General features: G+C 36.1%; 1 protein-coding gene across 1 annotated transcript in view; it reads left to right on the top strand.

The window, feature by feature from the left end:
• Nucleotides 1-18,638, top strand: part of Fbxo9 (F-box protein 9) — a 41,337-nt gene extending 22,699 nt beyond the window's left edge. Inside the window, exons 8-13 of the mRNA XM_077801748.1 lie at nucleotides 11,245-11,363; nucleotides 11,562-11,652; nucleotides 12,616-12,711; nucleotides 13,037-13,130; nucleotides 14,456-14,607; nucleotides 18,057-18,638. Coding sequence (XP_077657874.1) covers nucleotides 11,245-11,363; nucleotides 11,562-11,652; nucleotides 12,616-12,711; nucleotides 13,037-13,130; nucleotides 14,456-14,607; nucleotides 18,057-18,165 — 661 coding nt within the window. The 3' untranslated portion in view covers nucleotides 18,166-18,638. The remainder of the gene's footprint in view (nucleotides 1-11,244; nucleotides 11,364-11,561; nucleotides 11,653-12,615; nucleotides 12,712-13,036; nucleotides 13,131-14,455; nucleotides 14,608-18,056) is intronic.
• Nucleotides 18,639-19,744: the final 1,106 nt, after the last annotated feature.

Genomic DNA, 19,744 nt, shown 5'->3' with positions numbered 1-19,744 from the left:
CTTTAACCCATTTTGAATTGATTTTTGTAACTGGCTTCCTTAATCTTTATACAAAGAGCCAATTTTCCCAGCACCATTTACTGAAAAGGTTATCCTTTCTCCAGTGCATGTTCTTAGCCTCTTTGTCAAAAAATCAGTTGGCTAGAGATGCATGGGCTTCCTTTTAGGCCCTCTGTTCTGTTCTATGTGTCTGACTTTATGCCAGTAGCATGGTGTTCTGATTACTAAAGCTCTGTAATGTTTTGAAGTCAGGTGGTATACTGCCCCTTGCTATGTTCTTTTTACTCAGTATGATTTTAGCTATTCTGAGATTTTTGTGCTCTGTATAATTTTGGAATTGTTTTTTTTTTTTCTAGTTCCTTGAAGAATGTCATTGGTATTTTGATGGAGATTGCATTAGATCTGTACATTTTTAATTGTTTTGTTTTTTAGCTTCATAGTAATATGAATGGTTTACCCATTCAGAGCATTCTGAATTTGTTTGTATAATTACTTTTAACCAGTGAGTTTTCTTCTTTCTTAGTAGTATCTGTTTCAGTTTGAAGAACTTCCTTTAGCATTTCTTATGGAATAGGTTTGGTGGAGATATATTCGCTCAGCTTTTGTTTAGGAATGTCTTTATTCCTCTTTCATTCCTAAAGGATATCTTTCTTTTCTGGGTACAGTATTTTTGGTTGACAAGTTTTTTCCTTCAGTACTGTGAAAATCTCATGCCACTTTCTCCTGGCCTGTAAACTTTCTACTGAGAAGTCTGCTGTCAGGAGAATTGTAATACCATGTGATTATTTTTTCTGTCATTTACCTTTGAGAGCTTGATTATAAGCTGTCTTGGGATAGATTGGTTTAAATTTTTCTGGTAACCTTTCACTTTTCTGTATAAGGATATTTGTATCCTCTAGGTTTGGAAAGTATTGTCTTATAATTTTAATAAGTTTTCTATCCCTTTGACATCCTCAAGCCCTTCTTGAACCCAAATTACCTGAATATTTATTCTTTTAGTATTGTCCTAAATTCCATAAACTTTCTTTGCTCCTTTCTTTTTTCCTTCAACTTTATGTTTTCAAATAGTCTGTCTTCAAGCTAATTCTTTCCTCTGTTTGATCTATCCTGCTATTGATGCTTAGGCTATGTTTTTAATTTGCTGAGTATATTTTGTAGATCAAGGATTTTTTTTAGAATTTTAAAAAAACAGCTTTATTGAAATACAATTGATTGCATCTATTTAAAGTGTGAAAATTGATGAGATTTTTATTATTGATTCTTTTTATTTATATATAAAAAGGATACATTTTAACATAATCACAAAAGCACAGAACACAGTTTACTAGATATAGTCTCCAACACTTCTCTCCTCCCCTCCTCTACCCCCTGTTCACTTCCCTCTACTGATCGTCTACAATTTATTTACAGTTTTTTTTAATTAGTGTCTTATGGATATACTTGATATTGGGATTCACTGTGCTACATTCATATATTTATATATGAAAGTTCAGTCAGATTTATTCCACTTGTTCTTTTCTTTTCCCATCCCTCCTTCCTCCCTCTTAATCCCGTTCATCTACTCTACTGATCTTTCCTCTATTTTGATGAAATTTCCTCTCCCTTTTCTTTTTCCTTGTCCTCGCTTTATTTTAGATTGGCTTCTGTATATCAGAGAAAATATTCAACCTTTGACTTTTTGAGACTGGCGTGTTTCACTAACTATGATAGTCTCCAGTTTCTTCCATTTACTGGCAAATGCAATAATTTCATTCTTCTTTATGACTAATACTCTATTGTGTGTATACACCACATTTTCTTTATCCATTCATCTGTTGAAGAGTATCTAGTTTGGTTCCATAGTTGGCTATTATGAATTGTGCTGCTGTAAACATTGTGAATTGCTACATCACTGTGGTATGCTGATTTTTAGATCTTTTGTATATATACTGGGAGTAGGATAGCTGGGTGTTATGGTGGTTCCATTTCTGGTTCTATGAGGAACATCCATATTGCTTTCCAGAGTGGTTGCATGAAGTTGCAGTCCTACCAACAGTGTATGTATGAATGTATCCTTTTCTCTACTGCCAACATTTATTATTTGTACTCTTGTTAATTATCATTCTGACTAGAATGAGATGTAATCTCAATGCAGTTTTGATTTGCATTTCTCTAATTGCTAGAGATATTGAACATATTTTCGGATATTTGTTGACAATTTGTATTCTTTTGAGAAGTTTCTCTTTAGTTCTTTTGCCCATTTATTGATTGGGTTTCTTGGGATTTGTTTTTAGTGTTAAGTTTTTTGAGTTCTGTGTATATTCTAAATATTGATGCTCTGAGGAGCAAGTGGCAAAGATGATCTCCCATTCTCTCTTCATGTTCTTAATTGTTTTCTTTGCTGTGAAGACACTTTTTAATTTGATGACATCCTACTTATTAATTTTATTCTTGTGCCTTAGGAGTGTTAAGAAAATCAGTTGTTAAGTCAAGTCAGAAGGTTCCTGTGCCAACATTTTGGAAGGTTGGGCATATATTTTCTTCTAGCAGTTGCAGAGTTTCTGGTCTAATTCCTAGGTTTTTTATCTACTTTCAGATGATTTTTGTGCTGGGTGAGAAATAAGCATCAAATTTTATTCTTCTACATATGGATTTCCAGTTTTCCTCAGCACCATTTGTTTAAAAGGCTATCTTTTCTCCAAAGTATGTTTTTGGCATCTTTGTCTAGTATGGAAAACTGTATTTCTGGGGGTTTGTCTCTGTGTCTTCTGTTCTGTTCCATTTGTCTTCATGTCTCTTTGGGTGCCAGTGCTGTGGTGTTTTTGTTACTATGGCTCTGTTGTATAATTTGAGCTCCATTATTGTGATGCCTTCAACTTCACTATTCTCACTAAGGATGGCTTTGGCTATTGAGTCTCTTATTTTTCCAAATGAATTTCAGCACTTCTTTTTCTTTTTTTTTCTTTTAAAATATTTATTTTTTAGTTTTAGGTGGACATAATATCTCTATCTTATTTCTATGTGGTGCTGAGAATCAAACCCAGTGCCTCACACATGCTAGGCGAGCACGCTACCACTTGAGCCACATCCCCAGCCCCTCAGCACTACTTTTTCTAGTTCTGTGAAGAATGTCATTGGAATTTTGTGGGGATTGTGTTGAATTTATATGGTGTTTTTGGTAGTTTACAATACTAATTCTGCCTATCCAAGAACATAGGAGGTCTTTCCTCTCTTCTAAGGTATTCAGTTTCTTTCGTTAGTGTTCAACAGTTTTCATTTAGAGGTCTTTCACCCTTCTGTTAGATTGATTCCCAAGGTTTGTTGTTGTTGTTGTTATTGTTTGTTTTTTTCATTTCGTTTTGTTTTCAGATTATTGTGAATGGGATAGTTTTCCCAATTTCTTTTCAACTGATTCATTATTGGAGTATAGGAACATAAGTGTTATCTTGTATCCTCTACTTTGCTGAATTTATTTATCATCTCTAAAAATCTTCTGGTGGCATTTTTAGTCTTCTAGATATAGGATAATGTTACCAGCAAACAGATAATTTGAGCTCTTCTTTTCCTATTTGTATCCCTTTAATTTCCTTCTCTTGCCTTATTGCTCTGGCTAGAGTTTCAAGGACTATGTTGAATAGGAGTGTTGAAAGTGGGCATCCTTGTTTTGTTCCTGTTTTTAAAGGAAATGCTTTCAGTTTTTCTCCATCAGTGTAATTGGCCTTGGGTTTGTCACATATGGCCTTTACAATATTGAGACAAGTTTCTTCTATCCTTCATTTTTCCAATGTTTTAAACATGAATGGGAACTATACTTTGTCAAAGGCTTTTTCCTGTTGATTTTCATATGTTGAACCAACCTTGTATCCCTGGGATGAAACCCACTTGATCATGGTGCACTATCTTTTTAATGTGTTTTTGTATGTGGTTTACCAATATTAAGAAATTTTGTATCTGTGTTCATGAAAGATATTGACCTGAAATTTTTTTCTTGATATGTCTTAGTTGCGTTTTGGTGTGAGGGTGATACTGGTTTTGTAGAATGATTGGCAGTGTTCCCTCTTTTCTATTTCATTGAATAATTTGAGGGATATTGATATTAGTTTTTTAAGTTCTGGTACAACTCAACTGAGAATCCATCCAGTTCTGGGCATTTCTGTTTTGGAAGGCTTTTGATAGCTGCTTCATTTCCATTACTTGATAATGATTTGTTTAAGTTTTCTGTAGCCTCATGGTTCAATTTGGGTAGGTCATATGTCTCTAGGAATTTGTCAATATCTTCAAGATTTTTTAGCTTATTGAAGTACAGATTTTCAAAATAGTTTCTGGTGATCCTCTGGATTTCAGTAATGACTGTCATGATACTTCATCTCTACTTTTGTTAATTTGACTGTTTTCTCTATTTTGGCTAGTTTGACTAAGGGGTTTTCAGTCTTATTTATGCTTTCAAAAATGAACTCTTCATTTCATTGATCTTATGTATTGTTTTTTATTCTCAATTCCATTAATTTCTGATGTGATTTTTATTATTTCCTGTCTTTTGCTGATTTGGTTGTTTGTTCCTTTTCTGGGGCCATGTTAGGTTATTTATTTGACATCTTTCTAATATTTTAATGTATAAACTCAGTGTTATAAACTTTCCTCTTAGCACTGTCTTCCTACTGTCCCAGAGATTTTGATGTTACATCACTATTCTCATTAATTTCTAAGAACATTCTTATTTCTCCCCTGATTTCAAGTGTATTGGGGAATGCAGGTGCCTGGAAATTGAACCCAGGGACGCTCAACCACTGAACTACATCTCTAGCCCTTCTCTATTTTTATTCTGAGACAAGACCTCACTAAGTTGCTTAGGGCCTCACTAAGTTGCTAAGACTCGTTTTGAACTTGCAGCCTCAGCCTCCTGAGCCTCCGGGATTACAGGTGTGCACCACCATGCCCAGCCAAAAGTGTATTATTTAATCTCCAGGTGTTAGAGAATTTTCTGTTTTGTATCTTACCATTGATTTCTCCTTTCATTCTTTTATGATCTGATAGAGTGAAGGTATTATCTCCATTTTTTTCGTATTTGCTAAGATTTGTTTTGTAACCTAAAATATATCTGTTTCCTAAAATATTTCATGTTGCTGAGAAGAAAATGAATTAAATCATTGATGTTCTTTATATGTTCTATATATGTTCTTTATATGTCTGTTAGGTCCAGATTATTGTATTTTTTAGTTCAGTAGAATCTTTAGTTTATGTCTGGAAGATCTATATTGTGATGATAGAGGTCTGTTAAAGTCACCTGACATTATTTTATTGTGGTCTGTTTGATTCTTAGTTTTGAGAAGGATTTGTTGTATATATATATATAGATGTACCATTGTTTGGGACATAAATATTTACTATCTACTTTGTCTGGTAAAAGAGTAGCTACCCTTGCTTGTTTTCAAGTTCCTTTTGCATTGTATGTCTTTTCTCATCCTTCACTTTCAGACTGTGGATGTCTGTGCCTGTGAGTTGACAGAAGATACTGTTAAGTCTTGTTTTTAATCCAATCTGTCAATATATGTCTTTTGATTAAAAAGCTTAGACCATTTACATCCAGTATTGTTATACAGAGATACTCTTTATTTGTGCCATTTGATGTATTTCTAAGTTGGACTTTATTCTCCTTTAATTGACTATTCTAATGTAATTCATCACTGTGGTTTTTTTTTTAATTACTTCATGAAATATTTGAGTATGTTTTGTAGTGCAGTCTACCTGGTTATGAATTCTTTTAGCTTCAGTTTATCATGGAAGGTTATTTCATCTTAAATTCTGAAGCTAGCTGTTGCCTAGGTATAGTATTCTTAGTTGGCATTCATTTTCTTTCAGAGCAAAGTATATGTTATTTCAAACCCTCCTGGTGTTTAGGGTCTGGGTTGAGAAGTCAGTTGAAATCTGCATTGGTTTACCTCTAAATGTGACCAGCTGCTTTTCTCTTGTAGTTGTTAAATTCTATCCTTATTCTGTATGTTAGGCATTTTTACTATTATGTGTCTTAAAGTAGATCTGTTGTGATTTTATATATTTGGAGTCCTATATGCTTTTTATATCTGAATTTCCATCTCATTCTTAAGGTTTGGAAAAATTTCAGATATTATTTCATTGAAAAGATTGTGTATCCCATTATTCTGTATTTTAGAGCCTTCATCTATCCCAATAAGTCTTAAATTTGGATTTTTTGTTTGTTTGTTTGTTTTTGTATAGGAGATTGAACCCAGGGGCACTTAACCATTGAACATGTCCTTAGCCCTTTTTATTTTCTATTTTGAGATGGGGTTTCCTAAGTTGCTTAGGGCCACCAAGTTGCTGAGACTGACTTTGGACTTGTAATCCTCTTACCTCAGCCTCTCAAGATGCCTGGCTTAAATTTGGCCCTTTGATGTTATCCCAGATTTCTTGAATATTCTGGTCATAGTCTCTTAACATCTTTTCTTTATGGTTGGCTTTGTTTTCAAGATTATATACCTGAAAATCTGTCTTCAAAATGGTCTAATTTATAGGTGATGCTTTCCATTGACTTTTTAATTGGCTTTATTTGAGTCTTTCATTTCCAGGATTTCTGTTTGGTTCTCAGAATTCTCTCTCTTCATTGAAAGTAATCTTTCACTTCCTGTATTTTCTCTCTAATTTTATTGTTTACATCTTCTTTTAGCTTATACAACATTTTAATTATGAACTTTCTAAATTCTTTCTCTGACATTGGTGTCAATGGAGTCAGTTTTGAAGCATTATTGGCTCTCAATTTTACCTATCTCCTGGAATAGTTATCACTTCTACTCTGAATTTCTTTCTCTTAAGAGCCCTAGGTTGGGTGAATATCCATTTATTGATGTTTTAAGTCAGTGTGTGACCACTGCTTGATCCATTATCAGCACCACTTTGAGAGGTGCCACTGAACCCTATTTACTACAATCACTTGAGAGCCAAGCCTCATATTGTTCAAAGTTAGGAAAACCAGAAAACTTGTTGATACTGTTCTCCCAGTTCCTCAAATCCAGGTATAAACTTTGTAGTAAAGTTCTGGGATAGGTTGAAAAATAAATTATTAAATTTAGCAAAATTGCTATAACATTAAATGAGGACTAAAAGGAGGGAAGCAGAAAGATTGGGCAAAAAAGAGAGAAAATATAGAAAAGAATAATGTACACCAAAGTAGAAAGGAGAAATGAATGGTGACTGTTTGTGGTAGTAACAGATAATATAAGAGGACAAATAAACAAAGATAGAAAGGTTGATTCCAATTAATGCTTTAAATAATTAGAGAACATGCATTCAGCCAGGCACTGTGGAGCATGCCTGTCATCCCAGCAACTTGGGAGGCTGAGGCAGAAGGATCACAAATTCAAGGTCAATGTCAGCAACTTAGCAAGGTGCAAGCAACTTAGCAAGACCCTGTCTCAAAAAGTAAAAAGGGCTGGGAATTGTAGCTCAGAGGTAAAGTGTCCCTGTTTTCAACCAAAAAAAAAAAAAAAGAAGAAGAAGAAGATATACAATCAAATGGGTTAAAGGTAAAATGCAATATTGGCCTTTAGGGTGATAACTGTCAATCAAGTTAGAGAATGATATATGTGATCTAAGTTGACATTAGAGCTATTTATAATAAACCATGCAAAGGTGAAGAAAATTCTTGTTGAATCTTTGGATTTCATTTGACACTTAGCAGGTGTCCGTCATTCTTTGACTGTGGATCCCTCCAGAGTTGCTAGGGCACAGGAGTCACTTCCCTAGTTCCTATGGACTACCCACCAGCTGGTTCTGGTTTGCCACCTCAGGGGCTTGCAGCTGACTACTCAGAGGGTGCAGTGTTTTGTCTGTTGTGTTGGGAATTCAGGATGCAGGCTATCATATGTGGACCATCCCTGTGCTCCTACATCACACCTGTGGTCACCCATGCTGCCATGCTGTCTCATACCCTTGAGCTCACAGCCTGCTAAGACTAGCAGTAACACTGGAGTAGGGCAGTGTCCCACATTGCTATGGGCTGCCTATTGCTGAGGTAGATTTGTGGCCCAAGACCACTGCAATTTGTCACAAGTGATGCCAGCTGGAATAGCAATCTGATGGACTGGGGCTATATGTCTTACCCATGCATTGGAACTATTCCACAGGTTCCATCCACAAGAAGGCCTAAGGATAGGTACCATTAGGATCTGCTGAGTAGTAGGTTTTAAATTATCCAGTACTGAGATTCAGGGCAAACTCTTGTGCTTACTGAACTGTCCTATCCCCAGGATGTGGGGTCTTACACCACGCTATGCTGCCCATATTTGAGGTAGTATTGTTGGAGGCAGACTTCTCCAATCCAGGCTGATGGTAAGATGGGTTGTGCCTGAGTCTCACATCCCCAAGGACCTGAATAGCTCAAGGGTGCACTAGGGCCCATGCCACAGCTGGCAGTGATGCCGGCCAAAACATAGTTCATCCCACTGGGATGCAGGTCTCTGCTTTGTGCTGGAGCAGTGCTCCCCTTCTGGAGCACTGACCTGGTGATAACTGCTACCCAGGGTTGGAGGGATGGGTAGTGGAGATAACCCCTTGTCTGTCAAGGCTGGTGTTGAGCTGGTTTGTACCTAAGTCTCCCAGCAGCAAGTAGCCTGCACTGGGTGTGCCTGTGGTCCATTCTAACGCTGGAACTGATGTAGGGCAAAACTCAAGAATATTACTGGCACACAGGTCTCCACCAAGCGCCAGGACTGGTCTAGAGTCTCCATCTGTGAGGTGTGGCCTGTGTATAAGGCCTTCAGTTTCTACCCCAGTGTTTGGTTATCACCTCAGCAGGACTGGTACTAGACTCCAAGGCTCTCTGCTAGCTTTTGTACCCTACTTTCCAGTGAGTAAAGTCTTGATCTCCTCTTTATCACCTAAGGAAAAGTGGTAGCGGGAGTCGGCCTCCTGGCCTAACTCAATTCCATAGGCTCAGTCCTGGATGTTGTCCTGAGAGTAGGGGTTGGGTTTTTGCCCAGCCTAGGTTTCACCATGGCAGGCCTGGTACTAGATTTTAAGTTCAAGACCTGGACTTAATTCTCTCTCCATGTAGAGCTGCTTGGAGTTGACAGGTATGACAAGGGCATCTCTTTTCCTTCTCCAATGCTTTTTTTTCCATTTTGTTATACTGCAGGCACCTGATTTTCTTAGCACTTGAAGGTAGTTTGGTGCATAAGTAGCTGTGAACAGTTTGATATTTCTATAGAAAGAGATTACAGGAAAATCTTAATTCAAGTGTCATCTTGTTATGCCCCCTTTTTAAATTGACACGTAATTCTTTACAATGTATATTATAGTAACCCAATACATGTATACAGTGTACCTCAATCAAATTGGGGTAATAAGCACTTCCATCTCCTCAAATATAAATTACTTTTATGTGCTGGGAATTTCATATTTCTAGTCATTTTTAAATAGCATAAATCATTTTTTAACCAGTAGTTACTCTGCTGTGCTATAGAAAACCAGAACTGATGGCACCTAAGGCAGGGTGGAATCTTGCCATGGGTGTTGTAGCAGCTTGGGTTCTGGAGGGTAGGGGACATCCAATGTGAGTTTTCTGGAGGGTGGGGGACATCCAGTGTGAGTTCCCTTTTAGGAGCAGGGCAGCCACTCTTAGCCAGCTTCCCAGATTGTACTTAAAGCTTGTAAGGACCATGGAAGTTTGCAGTTGGGATGCTAGTCTCCTGGTGCGATGGCAGTTGCTGGTATTTCCTGCTTCCCTTTTATTAGCAGTGTGGAGCTCCTCGGACTGGACACTAGGATTGAAGTTGTAATTTACTTTGTTCTTTTCTCCATGTTGCCTTTCTAATTCTCCATGCTGTTTAGAGTTCTCATCACTTCCTTGCTCATTTCCAGAGTTCTTCTATAATCACTCTCCTTGAAATATAGGTTTTCCTTGATTGTCCTGGTTCTCTGTGGTAGAGTTGCATGCAGAGCACCTCTCTTTAGCCATGTTGGATTCTTCGTCTTCAACTGGCAGGTTGTTGGTTTTGTTTTTGTTTTTGTTTTGTTTTCCCTTTTAGCACTCAAACTATATTGTCCTATATTCTCTTGATCTTTAAAGTTTCTGTTGAGACGTCTGCTGCGAGGCATATTGGAACTTCCTTACAATTCATTTGCTTTTTTTTTCTTTCTTTCTTTCTTTTCTGATTTCAGTATCCTCTTTTTGATCTTTAACAGTTTGATTATATCATGAAATAGTCTTATTTGGATTTGTATCTGATTGGAATTTTTTGAACTTCATATACCTGGATATTTATCTTTCTCCAGGTTTGGAAAGTTGTCTACTGTTATTTCTTTAAATAAGGTCTGGGGATGTAGCTGAGTGGAAGAGCACTTGCTTGGTACATGCAAGGCTCTGGGTTCAATCGTCAGCAAAAAAAAAAGAAGGAAAGAAAAGCTTTCTCTTCTCATTCTCTACTCTTTTGAGCACCACTAATTACTACATTTGCTCTTTTGATACTATCCCATAAGTTTCCTGACCTACCTTCATTCTTTTCTATTTTCCTCTTCTTGACTATTCAAATAACCTGTCTTCACAGATTCTTCTGCTTGATCACTTCTTCTGTTGATGCTCTATTGAATTGTGTCATTCATTGTATTTTTCAGTTCAGGATTTCTGATTTTTTCATTCAATTTCTGTTAAATTTATCAGAGTCCTGTTCTACCATCTTGATCTGCCCTCTCTCCCACAGTGATCTCTTTTTGAGGGATACAAAATAAGGACTCTTTACCACTGAGCCATTTTAATTTTTCATTTTGAGATGGGGTCTTGCTAAGTTGCTCATGCTGGCCTTGAACTTGTGTGCCTGAAAGTTTTCTCTCATTTTACTTTTTTACTTTCTTATCATTAAAGGAGCAGAGCCTTTCCCTTGCCTTTTATTCTCTCCCTTGGAACTGTGCCATGCAGGTGCTTAATAAATACTTGTTGAAAAAAGGATAGCTGAGGGCTGGGAATGTGGCTCAGGCGGTAGCGCGCTCGTCTGGCATGCGTGCGGCCCGGGTTCAATCCCCAGCACCACATACCAACAAAGATGTTGTGTCCGCCGAGAACTAAGAAATAAATATTAAAAAAATTTCTCTCTCTCTCTCCCCTCTCTCACTCTCTCTTAAAAAAAAAAAAAAATCAAAAGTCTTTCTCTCTCTTTAAAAAAAAAAAGAAAAAAGGATAGCTGATAGCAAAAATTTTTATGGTTACCTATAGGTTACCTTTTTATATTTGATGTTGTCCTTTTTTTTAAAACCTAGAGACCCTGAAATATGGCGTCTGGCCTGCCTGAAAGTGTGGGGCAGAAGCTGTATTAAACTTGTTCCTTACTCATCATGGAGAGAGATGTTTTTAGAACGGCCTCGTGTTCGATTTGATGGTAAGTTGGACCCTAGAACCTAGGAGAAATAATGATATGTGATGTATTTGATAATTACATGATTTTAATTTTCTGTAATAAATATAAGTACTATGAGCATATTTAAAGGAAACAATAAAAATAAAGCTGGATATGTGTTATGATTGTAACTTTTAAAGTTTTATTTATGTGCTTTTAAAATTTTTTTGTTGTTAATAGGCGTGTATATCAGTAAAACTACATATATTCGTCAAGGGGAACAGTCTCTTGATGGTTTCTATAGAGCCTGGCACCAAGTGGAATATTACAGGTACAACTGTAGTAAACTGAGTGAGTGGAAAATTCTCTCTCCAAGTATTAGCTCAATAGTTATTTGGTCTGTTCTTTGTCACATTTGGTTTATCCACAAAAGCCTCTTGGTGTTTTTATCCAGTGTTATGACATAGAAACTGCACTCAAACAAAAAGTTTAATGTAAATTATGTAATTCCTTCTGGCCTCTAAATATGTTTTTAAGCTCTCCTTTTGTCATGGCTTTTACCTATTTACCTTTTCAAATAGCTTTTTAATTTAAAATTTTTTTTGTTGTCAGTGGATCTTTATTTTATTTATTTATATGTGGTGCTGAGAATCGAACCCAGTGCCTCACATATTCTAGGCAAGTGCTCTGCCACTGAGCCACAACCCCAGCCCTCAAATAGCTTTTTATCCAGCCATAGTTATTCACAGTTCACCAAATATTACTGTCATTGAGAAATAGATGTATGTATTAATTATCAGATTTTACTTTTTGTGTGACATTAATTAGTGCTTTAGAAAAGCATAGAACTTTAATAAAAGAGCAATATTTCATTTTTATTCAGTGAGTGAAATTAAGTTTACCAGTTCCCCCTAAGGGAAATGGAAAAAGAAAAAATGCCTTTAGTTCTTTGTCACTGGACTAACAGATTGTCCATCAAATTTGCTTCAGTGATATTTTTTCAGTTTTTTGGCCCATGGTATTTCAGTTTTGGTTTCAAAACTATGAACCGGTTTAGATACTGAAAAATAAGGACTTGTTTTATGCTTTGTGTGTAAAGTATGCTTTGATTTTTTTATTTTCCTTTTTCTTTTTTTTTTTAAATATTTTGTAGTTGTAGACAGACACAATACCTTTATTTTATTTACTTATTTTTATGTGGTGTTGAGGATCAAACCCAGTGCCTCACACGTGCTAGGCAAGTACTCTATCACTGAGCCACAACCCCAGCCTGGTGATTTTTCTTTTTATGTAGATACATAAGATTCTTTCCTGATGGCCATGTGATGATGTTGACAACCCCTGAAGAGCCTCAGTCCATTGTTCCGCGTCTAAGAACTAGGAATACCAGGTAGTATTTTTTTGTAACTTTCTATGCAGTTCACATTTTCAGGTTCATATAAGCTAGTGCTTACATTAATATTGGATGATTAATCCTGGATTATCATAAAAGCAATCATTGGGGTGGGGAACACAGTTGTAAAATACCAGGGCCTCTTCCAAGAGAATATACTTTAGTAGATTTGGGGGGACTTGGAATCAAGGTTCACTTATATATAACCTGATTGTCTTTAGGCAAGTTGAGTAAATGCTATTGTAATTCATAACTTCCTAGATTACTTAAATACTCACAGTAACTGATAAATAGATTTAAAGTGTTGTTTTTTATTTTTCAGAACCGATGCAATTCTGCTGGGTCATTATCGCTTGTCACAAGATACAGACAATCAGACCAAAGTATTTGCTGTAATAACTAAGAAAAAAGAAGAAGTGAGTATGCAAGGTGGAATTGAGAATTTTCTTATTTAACTATTCATTCAAGCATTCTCAGAATAAAGTACTGTTTTATTATACTACTTTACAAAATATATGGCAACTTAAAGTATCTGAGAGCTGGAGAGTTTCCTTTTTTTAGTCTAGTGATTTTATACATGAAAGGTAAAGCCAAAATCTCCTGTGAAAAAATTAAACCTGAATATATTTTCTGTCTCTTCTCACTTTGAATCATAGAGGTTTTTTCTTTCTAAATTAGCCATATAGTATATATATAAAGGTATCTTGGAGAGAATTTCAGTTTCTACTAGAAATCTGCTTTCCTTCCTCCTGTTCTTGCAGAAAAAAAAAATCCTAAGCAAATGTGATTACTGATATATTCTGTATTCTAGAGTACTTTAAATTCTCTTAACAGATTGAAGACCTAATTTTTTACACAACTTTCTTCTTATGTATTTTTTTTTTTAATCCTGGTTAAAAAACATAATGTGTATGTAAGAAATCAGTTGGTAGGTAAGAAGAATAAGTATTTGCCTATTGCCTTTGTAAATAGTAGGTTTCGAAAGGAATTTGTTGTATGAAATCCCTCTTCTCTAGCCTCGAGTATCAAAATAGGGCAGCATTTCATCTGTGAGTCCTCTCTGCTTGTAACCACCTGTCACTGGCTTCTCTGCCTCCCTGAGAATGCAGGGCAGCAGTCTAAGGAACAGAGATAACTGCTTTGACTACAACCATGAGTGTTCTGACGTCAAAATTGGGAATTATAAGACTCTAGTTGTTTAGGCTCTGTCTAATAAAAGTGTTTAGGAAATACCATGAAGATTGTCATGAAATCATTCACAGTGTTTCCATTGTTGTGCTTTAGCATTTACAAAAGTGTGATTTAATGAACCTTGTTACATCTATTTCTCCATTAAGTTTTACTCTGCGCTTTTTCTGCAGCTTGTACCAGTTTATCACATTCTAATAAAATATTCCTAGTGTTTTTTAGTAGAAGGAAGTACTAGGTTTAAGGGATGGTAGTTTAACTTTGGTTAATTTGTTTGACCTCTCTGGATCTTCTTTTCTTCAGCCATTAGTAGAAATAATGCAGTCATGTTTAACACATGGAGTTATTATGATGATGGGGGAACCTTATATTTTTAGAGTGCCTGCCATTTTTCAAAGAACTTGTACACTTTTATATAAGTGATGCCCAAGACAGCTCTCTATTGTGTGCAAATACTGTTACTTCCATTGTTACTCTTACATAATATATCACATAAATGTTTATATACAAGTGTAATAGGTTTGTTATTGCTCATGCACCTTTTCTTTTACAGAAACCACTTGACTACAAATATAGATATTTTCGTCGTGTTCCTGTACAAGAAGCAGATCACAGTTTTCATGTGGGGCTACAGCTGTGTTCCAGTGGCCACCAGAGGTTCAACAAACTCATCTGGATCCATCATTCTTGTCACATTACCTACAAGTAGGTGAATGCAATAAAAAGTACCAAAATTAGCATAAATGCATAGTTAATATCCAGCTCAGGAAACTCTTAAATGTTTTCAATTTGCATAACAAAGCAAAACCACAATGTAATACTACTGCAAACCAAAAAAATGGCCAAAATTAAAACGGCTAAGCCTAAGTGAAGAAGTAGAGCATGCAGAGCACTCTCACCGTGAATTGGTACTACCATCATGGAAATGAAATTGGCATTTTATTACTTACTTACTTATTCATTGACATACTCAAGGCACTTTTAAATTTCCAGATCATTTTTTCTCTCCTACAGTTCAGTATTATTTTTTAGAATTCCTTAAGATGAATCAATTGATTAAGATGAATCAATGGAAATAAAATGGAACCAACCCAGATGCCCTTCAATGGATGAATGGATTAAAAAATGTGGCATCTATACACCATGGAGTATTATGCAGCACTAAAAAATGACAAAATCATGGAATTCGCAGGGAAATGGATGGCACTAGAGCAGATTATGCTTAGTGAAGCTAGCCAATCCCTAAAAAACAAATACCAAATGTCTTCTTTGATATAATGAGAGCAACTAAGAATAGAGCAGGAAGGAAGAGCAGGAAGAAAAGATTAACATTAAACAGAGACACGAGGTGGGAGGGAAAGGGAGAGAAAAGGGGAATTGCATGGAAATGGAGAGAGACCCTCATTGTTATACAAAATTACATATAAGAGGTTGTGAGGGGAATTGGAAAATAAACAAGGAGAGAAATGAATTACAGTAGATGGGATAGAAAGAGAAGATGGGAGGGGAGGAGAGGGGGGGATAGTAGAGGATAGGAAAGGTAGCAGAATACAACAGTTACTAATATGGCATTATGTAAAAATGTGGATGTGTAACCGATGTGATTCTGTAATCTGTATTTGGGGTAAAAATGGGAGTTCATAACCCACTTCAATCTAATGCATGAAATATGATATGTCAAGAGCTTTGTAAGGTTTTGAACAACCAATAAAAAAAAAAGATTTCATGTACTTCAAAGTCAAACATAGTAGGTGACTTATGTTTAAAGGTCCTTATGAGGTAGGATTTAACCTGTATGGAATAATCAATGAACTGAAGGATGTGTGTGAAAAAGGAGGAGTACAGAAATAAGTTAAATAAAACAAAGGAATTGGAAATGAAATACCAACTCATGTTGATAAATTAAAGTTAGCAGGTGGTAGATTTGAAAGAATATCTGTATATGACTAAGGATTCACCATTCATATTGAATCCAAAATCCTGAAAGTTTGCAATCTTGACCATATTATTGAAAAGTTTCCTCGTTACATTTCCACCTTACAAATGACTTTTCCCTACTTATTTGGATAAGCTCTGACAACTGAGAATATTTTTCTTTGTATACCTTAGCTACCAGTTCTTTTTGCTTCTGTTTGTAATTTGGTGCAAAGAAAGAAAAGCCATTAAGTAGAACCAAGCTAATGAGTTATAGCTATATTTCATGCTTGACCCATAGAAAACTGGGACTAGGTATTTTAGTTTGTTTGTTTTGTTCTGGTTATTGATTGTTTTTATAATATTGAGGATTAAATACAGGGCCACTTTACCACTGAGCTACATCCTCAGTCCTTTTGAGATAGGGTCTTGCTTGAAGCTGGCTTCGAACTTGCAGTCCTCTTGCCTCTGCATGTAAAGTAGCTGGGATTGTAGGCAAGTGCCACTGCACTCACTTGGATCTGTTTTTAGGACAAAAAGGACATTATAATAGGTGTTGTTTGAAGCTACTAGTGATCACATTGATTTACTTTAATATTTGCAAAATCACTTAAATTTTCTGCTTATGTCTCTTTTTAGTGGGAAAAGTGTAATAAAAGGCTGTGGTAGCATAATTTATCATCTGCTTTTCTTCTTCTTCACCTGTTATTTTTCCGTTGTGGAAGCAAGTATTCTGTTCTAGGAATATAATTTATTTTGAAACATATTTTAACAAGAGTTTTAAATTATCTATATGTATCTTAGAAATTCTCTTAGGAATATTTAGGAATATGTTTGAAGGACATAATAAAAGTACCACATTGTAGGGTGCAGTAGCATATACCTATAATCCCAACTACTTATGAGGCTCAGGCAGGAGAATCCAAAGTTTGAAATGAACTTGGGCAATTGAATGAGACCCTTTCTTAAGATAAAATGAAAAAGGCTGGGGTTATAACTCAGTGATAGAACAATTGCCTAGCATGCATGAGACTCTCAGTTCCATCCACTGCACCACAAAAAAAAAAAAAAAAAAAAAAAAAAAAATTTAAGATTGCCAAATACCAAAAACAACCTGACTCTCCAAAAGAAGAATTAAATAAATTGTTCAGACAGGCAGTATAATGTAGAGGAAGCAGGATTACTGTTTTACTTTTTCATTACTGTGAGACTAAAACACCTCATAAGAACAATTTAGAGGAGAAAAAGTTTATTTGGGGCTCATGTCTCAGTTCATAGACAGCCAACTTCATTGCTCTGGGCCTGAGGTGCAGCAGCACTTCATGGTGAAAGTGCCCAGAGGAGTAATGATGGAGTCAAGAAGCAGAGAGAGGAAGGGGCCTCTGAATGAACAACCTTTCTATTCCATGCCCCCAGTGACCAAACTCTCCAGTCAGACCCCCACCTATCTACAGGTAGCACCCAGTCCATTCAAACTAGGACAGAATGATTATGTTGCAGCTCTCACAATCTGATCGTTTTATCTCTAGACATTCCTGTATTAACAGGAGTTTTGGGGGAACACCTTCTCTCCAAACCATAATAATGATGGAGTATGATCCCTCCATAGACAGGTGCTTGGAAAAAGCATGAGAAGTACTTCATATGGGTGGTAGAACAATTAGTAACCTTTATACTTTCCTAAATTTTCTAAATGTTCTACAATGTGCCTAAGAACTTAGATAAATTAAAAATTTAAAAATTAATAATGCATAAAATAAACTCACCCCTACAAACACAGAAGGTTTATAAAGGAGTTGGAATTTTCCTGTTAGTCAGCTTTTCATCACTATGAGAAATAACTGAGGAGGAAAGATTTATGTTTCAGAGATTATCAGTCCATGGTGGGACAGCTCCATTGCCTTGGGCTGAGGTGAGGCAGGGGAAGGTTGCTCACTTCTTGGCAGCCAGGAAGCAGAGAAAGAGAAAAAGGAAGGTTCCAGAGACAAGAAATTTCCTTCCAGGACATGCCTCTAACTAGGCCTCACCTCCTATAGTTTCTGTCACCCTCTATAATGCCATCAGATTGTTCATCAGTGAATTAACCCACTGATGAGCTCAGACCTCTCATAATTTCAGTCACTTTCCACAAGCTCTACCTTTGAACATTGCTGCATTGGTGACCAAGCCTTCAACAAATGAGCCTTTGGGAGATGTTACCGATCCATACCAGTACTAATAATTTTGTGTTTTCTTTCCAGATCAACTGGTGAGACTGCAGTCAGTGCTTTTGAGATTGACAAGATGTACACCCCCTTGTTCTTTGCCAGAGTAAGGAGCTATACTGCTTTCTCAGAAAGACCACTGTAGAGCCTCAAGTCCAGTCCCATCACTGTTGCATGAATAAAAGTATATAGTGCAAAAGAGCACCTAAGTTATAAATGTACATATATATATATATATGGAATTGGAACTTATTTTAAATTGTTGGAATTCTTTTAAGAAGAGTATAAATTGATTATTTTTTTTATTTAAAGGGATAGTTGATTCTTGGGGTGTTTTGTTTTGAAATTATAAGTTGTTTGAGCAAATTTATGTTATGAACAACCATAATAGAGGTTTTAATCATGTCCTTTTTCAAGCAAATTTCCATCACATAAATTGTCTTCTTCCTGATCATTTTAATATCTAATTGAATCAGGAGAGAGCTTTACCGAATAAGTATTTTATTTCCTGCATGACATAGTATCTTTGCACTAAGGCTCAAAGTGTGAAAACTTGTTCTGGATTTGTTTGAAACTGTTGAACCAATAAAGATCATAAATGTTTCTTTCAAGGAAATATATTTGACTAAAAATGTGAGATTATTAAATAAACAGTCCTAGGATAGCCAGCAAAGACTTAAAAATCACTGCCTTATTTCAATATTCATCTTTATATTTAGTTGAAACTATGTTCTGACTTCATCCAGGTACTATACAAGTGTGTGTCAAAAAGTGAATCTCTAAGGACTGGAACTCTTCAACAAGCTCATCTGACTCAAATCTGCTTCCAAATTCATATTGACATTAAAAAAAAAAATGTTCCCACAATTCAGTAGGAATTTTTTTTAGAAAGCTCATATGTTAAGACTGATTGTGTCCCTGGGTTTTCATCCCCATCATCAATTTTCAAGTTATAAAAGAAAAAAAAAACACATGCCTAAGATAAGGCAGATGTCCATGGTATGACTTTTTTTTTTTTTTTTTTTTTTTTGAGACAGGGTCTAAGTTGCTGAGTCTGGCCTTGAACTTGGATCTTCCTGCCTCAGTAAGATTACAGATATGCTCCACATGACTATTTTTGATAAATTAATAGAACATATGATTGGCCTATAGTCATATAGCTAGAAAAATATATTCTTAAGGAAAATGGAATTTGAGAAGTCTGGTGTTTTGTAGTTTGTTCCTGGATCAGGTAATGGACACTGAGTTCAAACAGGGATACTTTTGCAAGTGCTAAACCAACTTTCTCTTATTTAGTTTAGAGGTAGAAATAGTAACTTTTTACGAAGTAGATTCTCTCTATACAATATTTTTTTAAAATACCAGAGCAACATACATTTATTTTGAGAAAATGAGAATACACAAAGAACAAAAAGACAGGCAAGTGGAGCAAACAGAAACTAGAAACCCAGATCTGTGAGTTTGTAGCTAGGTCTGCGTGGGCCTGTCTGAGCCTAGCAAGAGCTTGATTGGGCCAAGCAAACCCTGGAAAGTCAGAAAGGAGCATTTTTCCCAGGAGAACACAGGTTAGAAAGGCTGGAGAGATACCCATTCTCCCCAGCCCTATGAGTCCTGCAGCCTGCAGGGGATGACAGGGCTGGCTGTAGTAGGTCAGGAGACTAGAAGGTTGGGTGTGAGGGTACTTGGCTCTTGGCTTGCCCACCAGGCCCACCAGCTCTGTCCCT

The sequence above is a fragment of the Urocitellus parryii genome, chromosome 8 (genome assembly GCF_045843805.1).
Source record: "Urocitellus parryii isolate mUroPar1 chromosome 8, mUroPar1.hap1, whole genome shotgun sequence".
Lineage (NCBI taxonomy): Eukaryota > Metazoa > Chordata > Mammalia > Rodentia > Sciuridae > Urocitellus > Urocitellus parryii.
The sequence above is the reverse complement of the archived record's forward strand: the minus strand, read 5'-3'. Positions and strand labels throughout refer to the sequence as shown.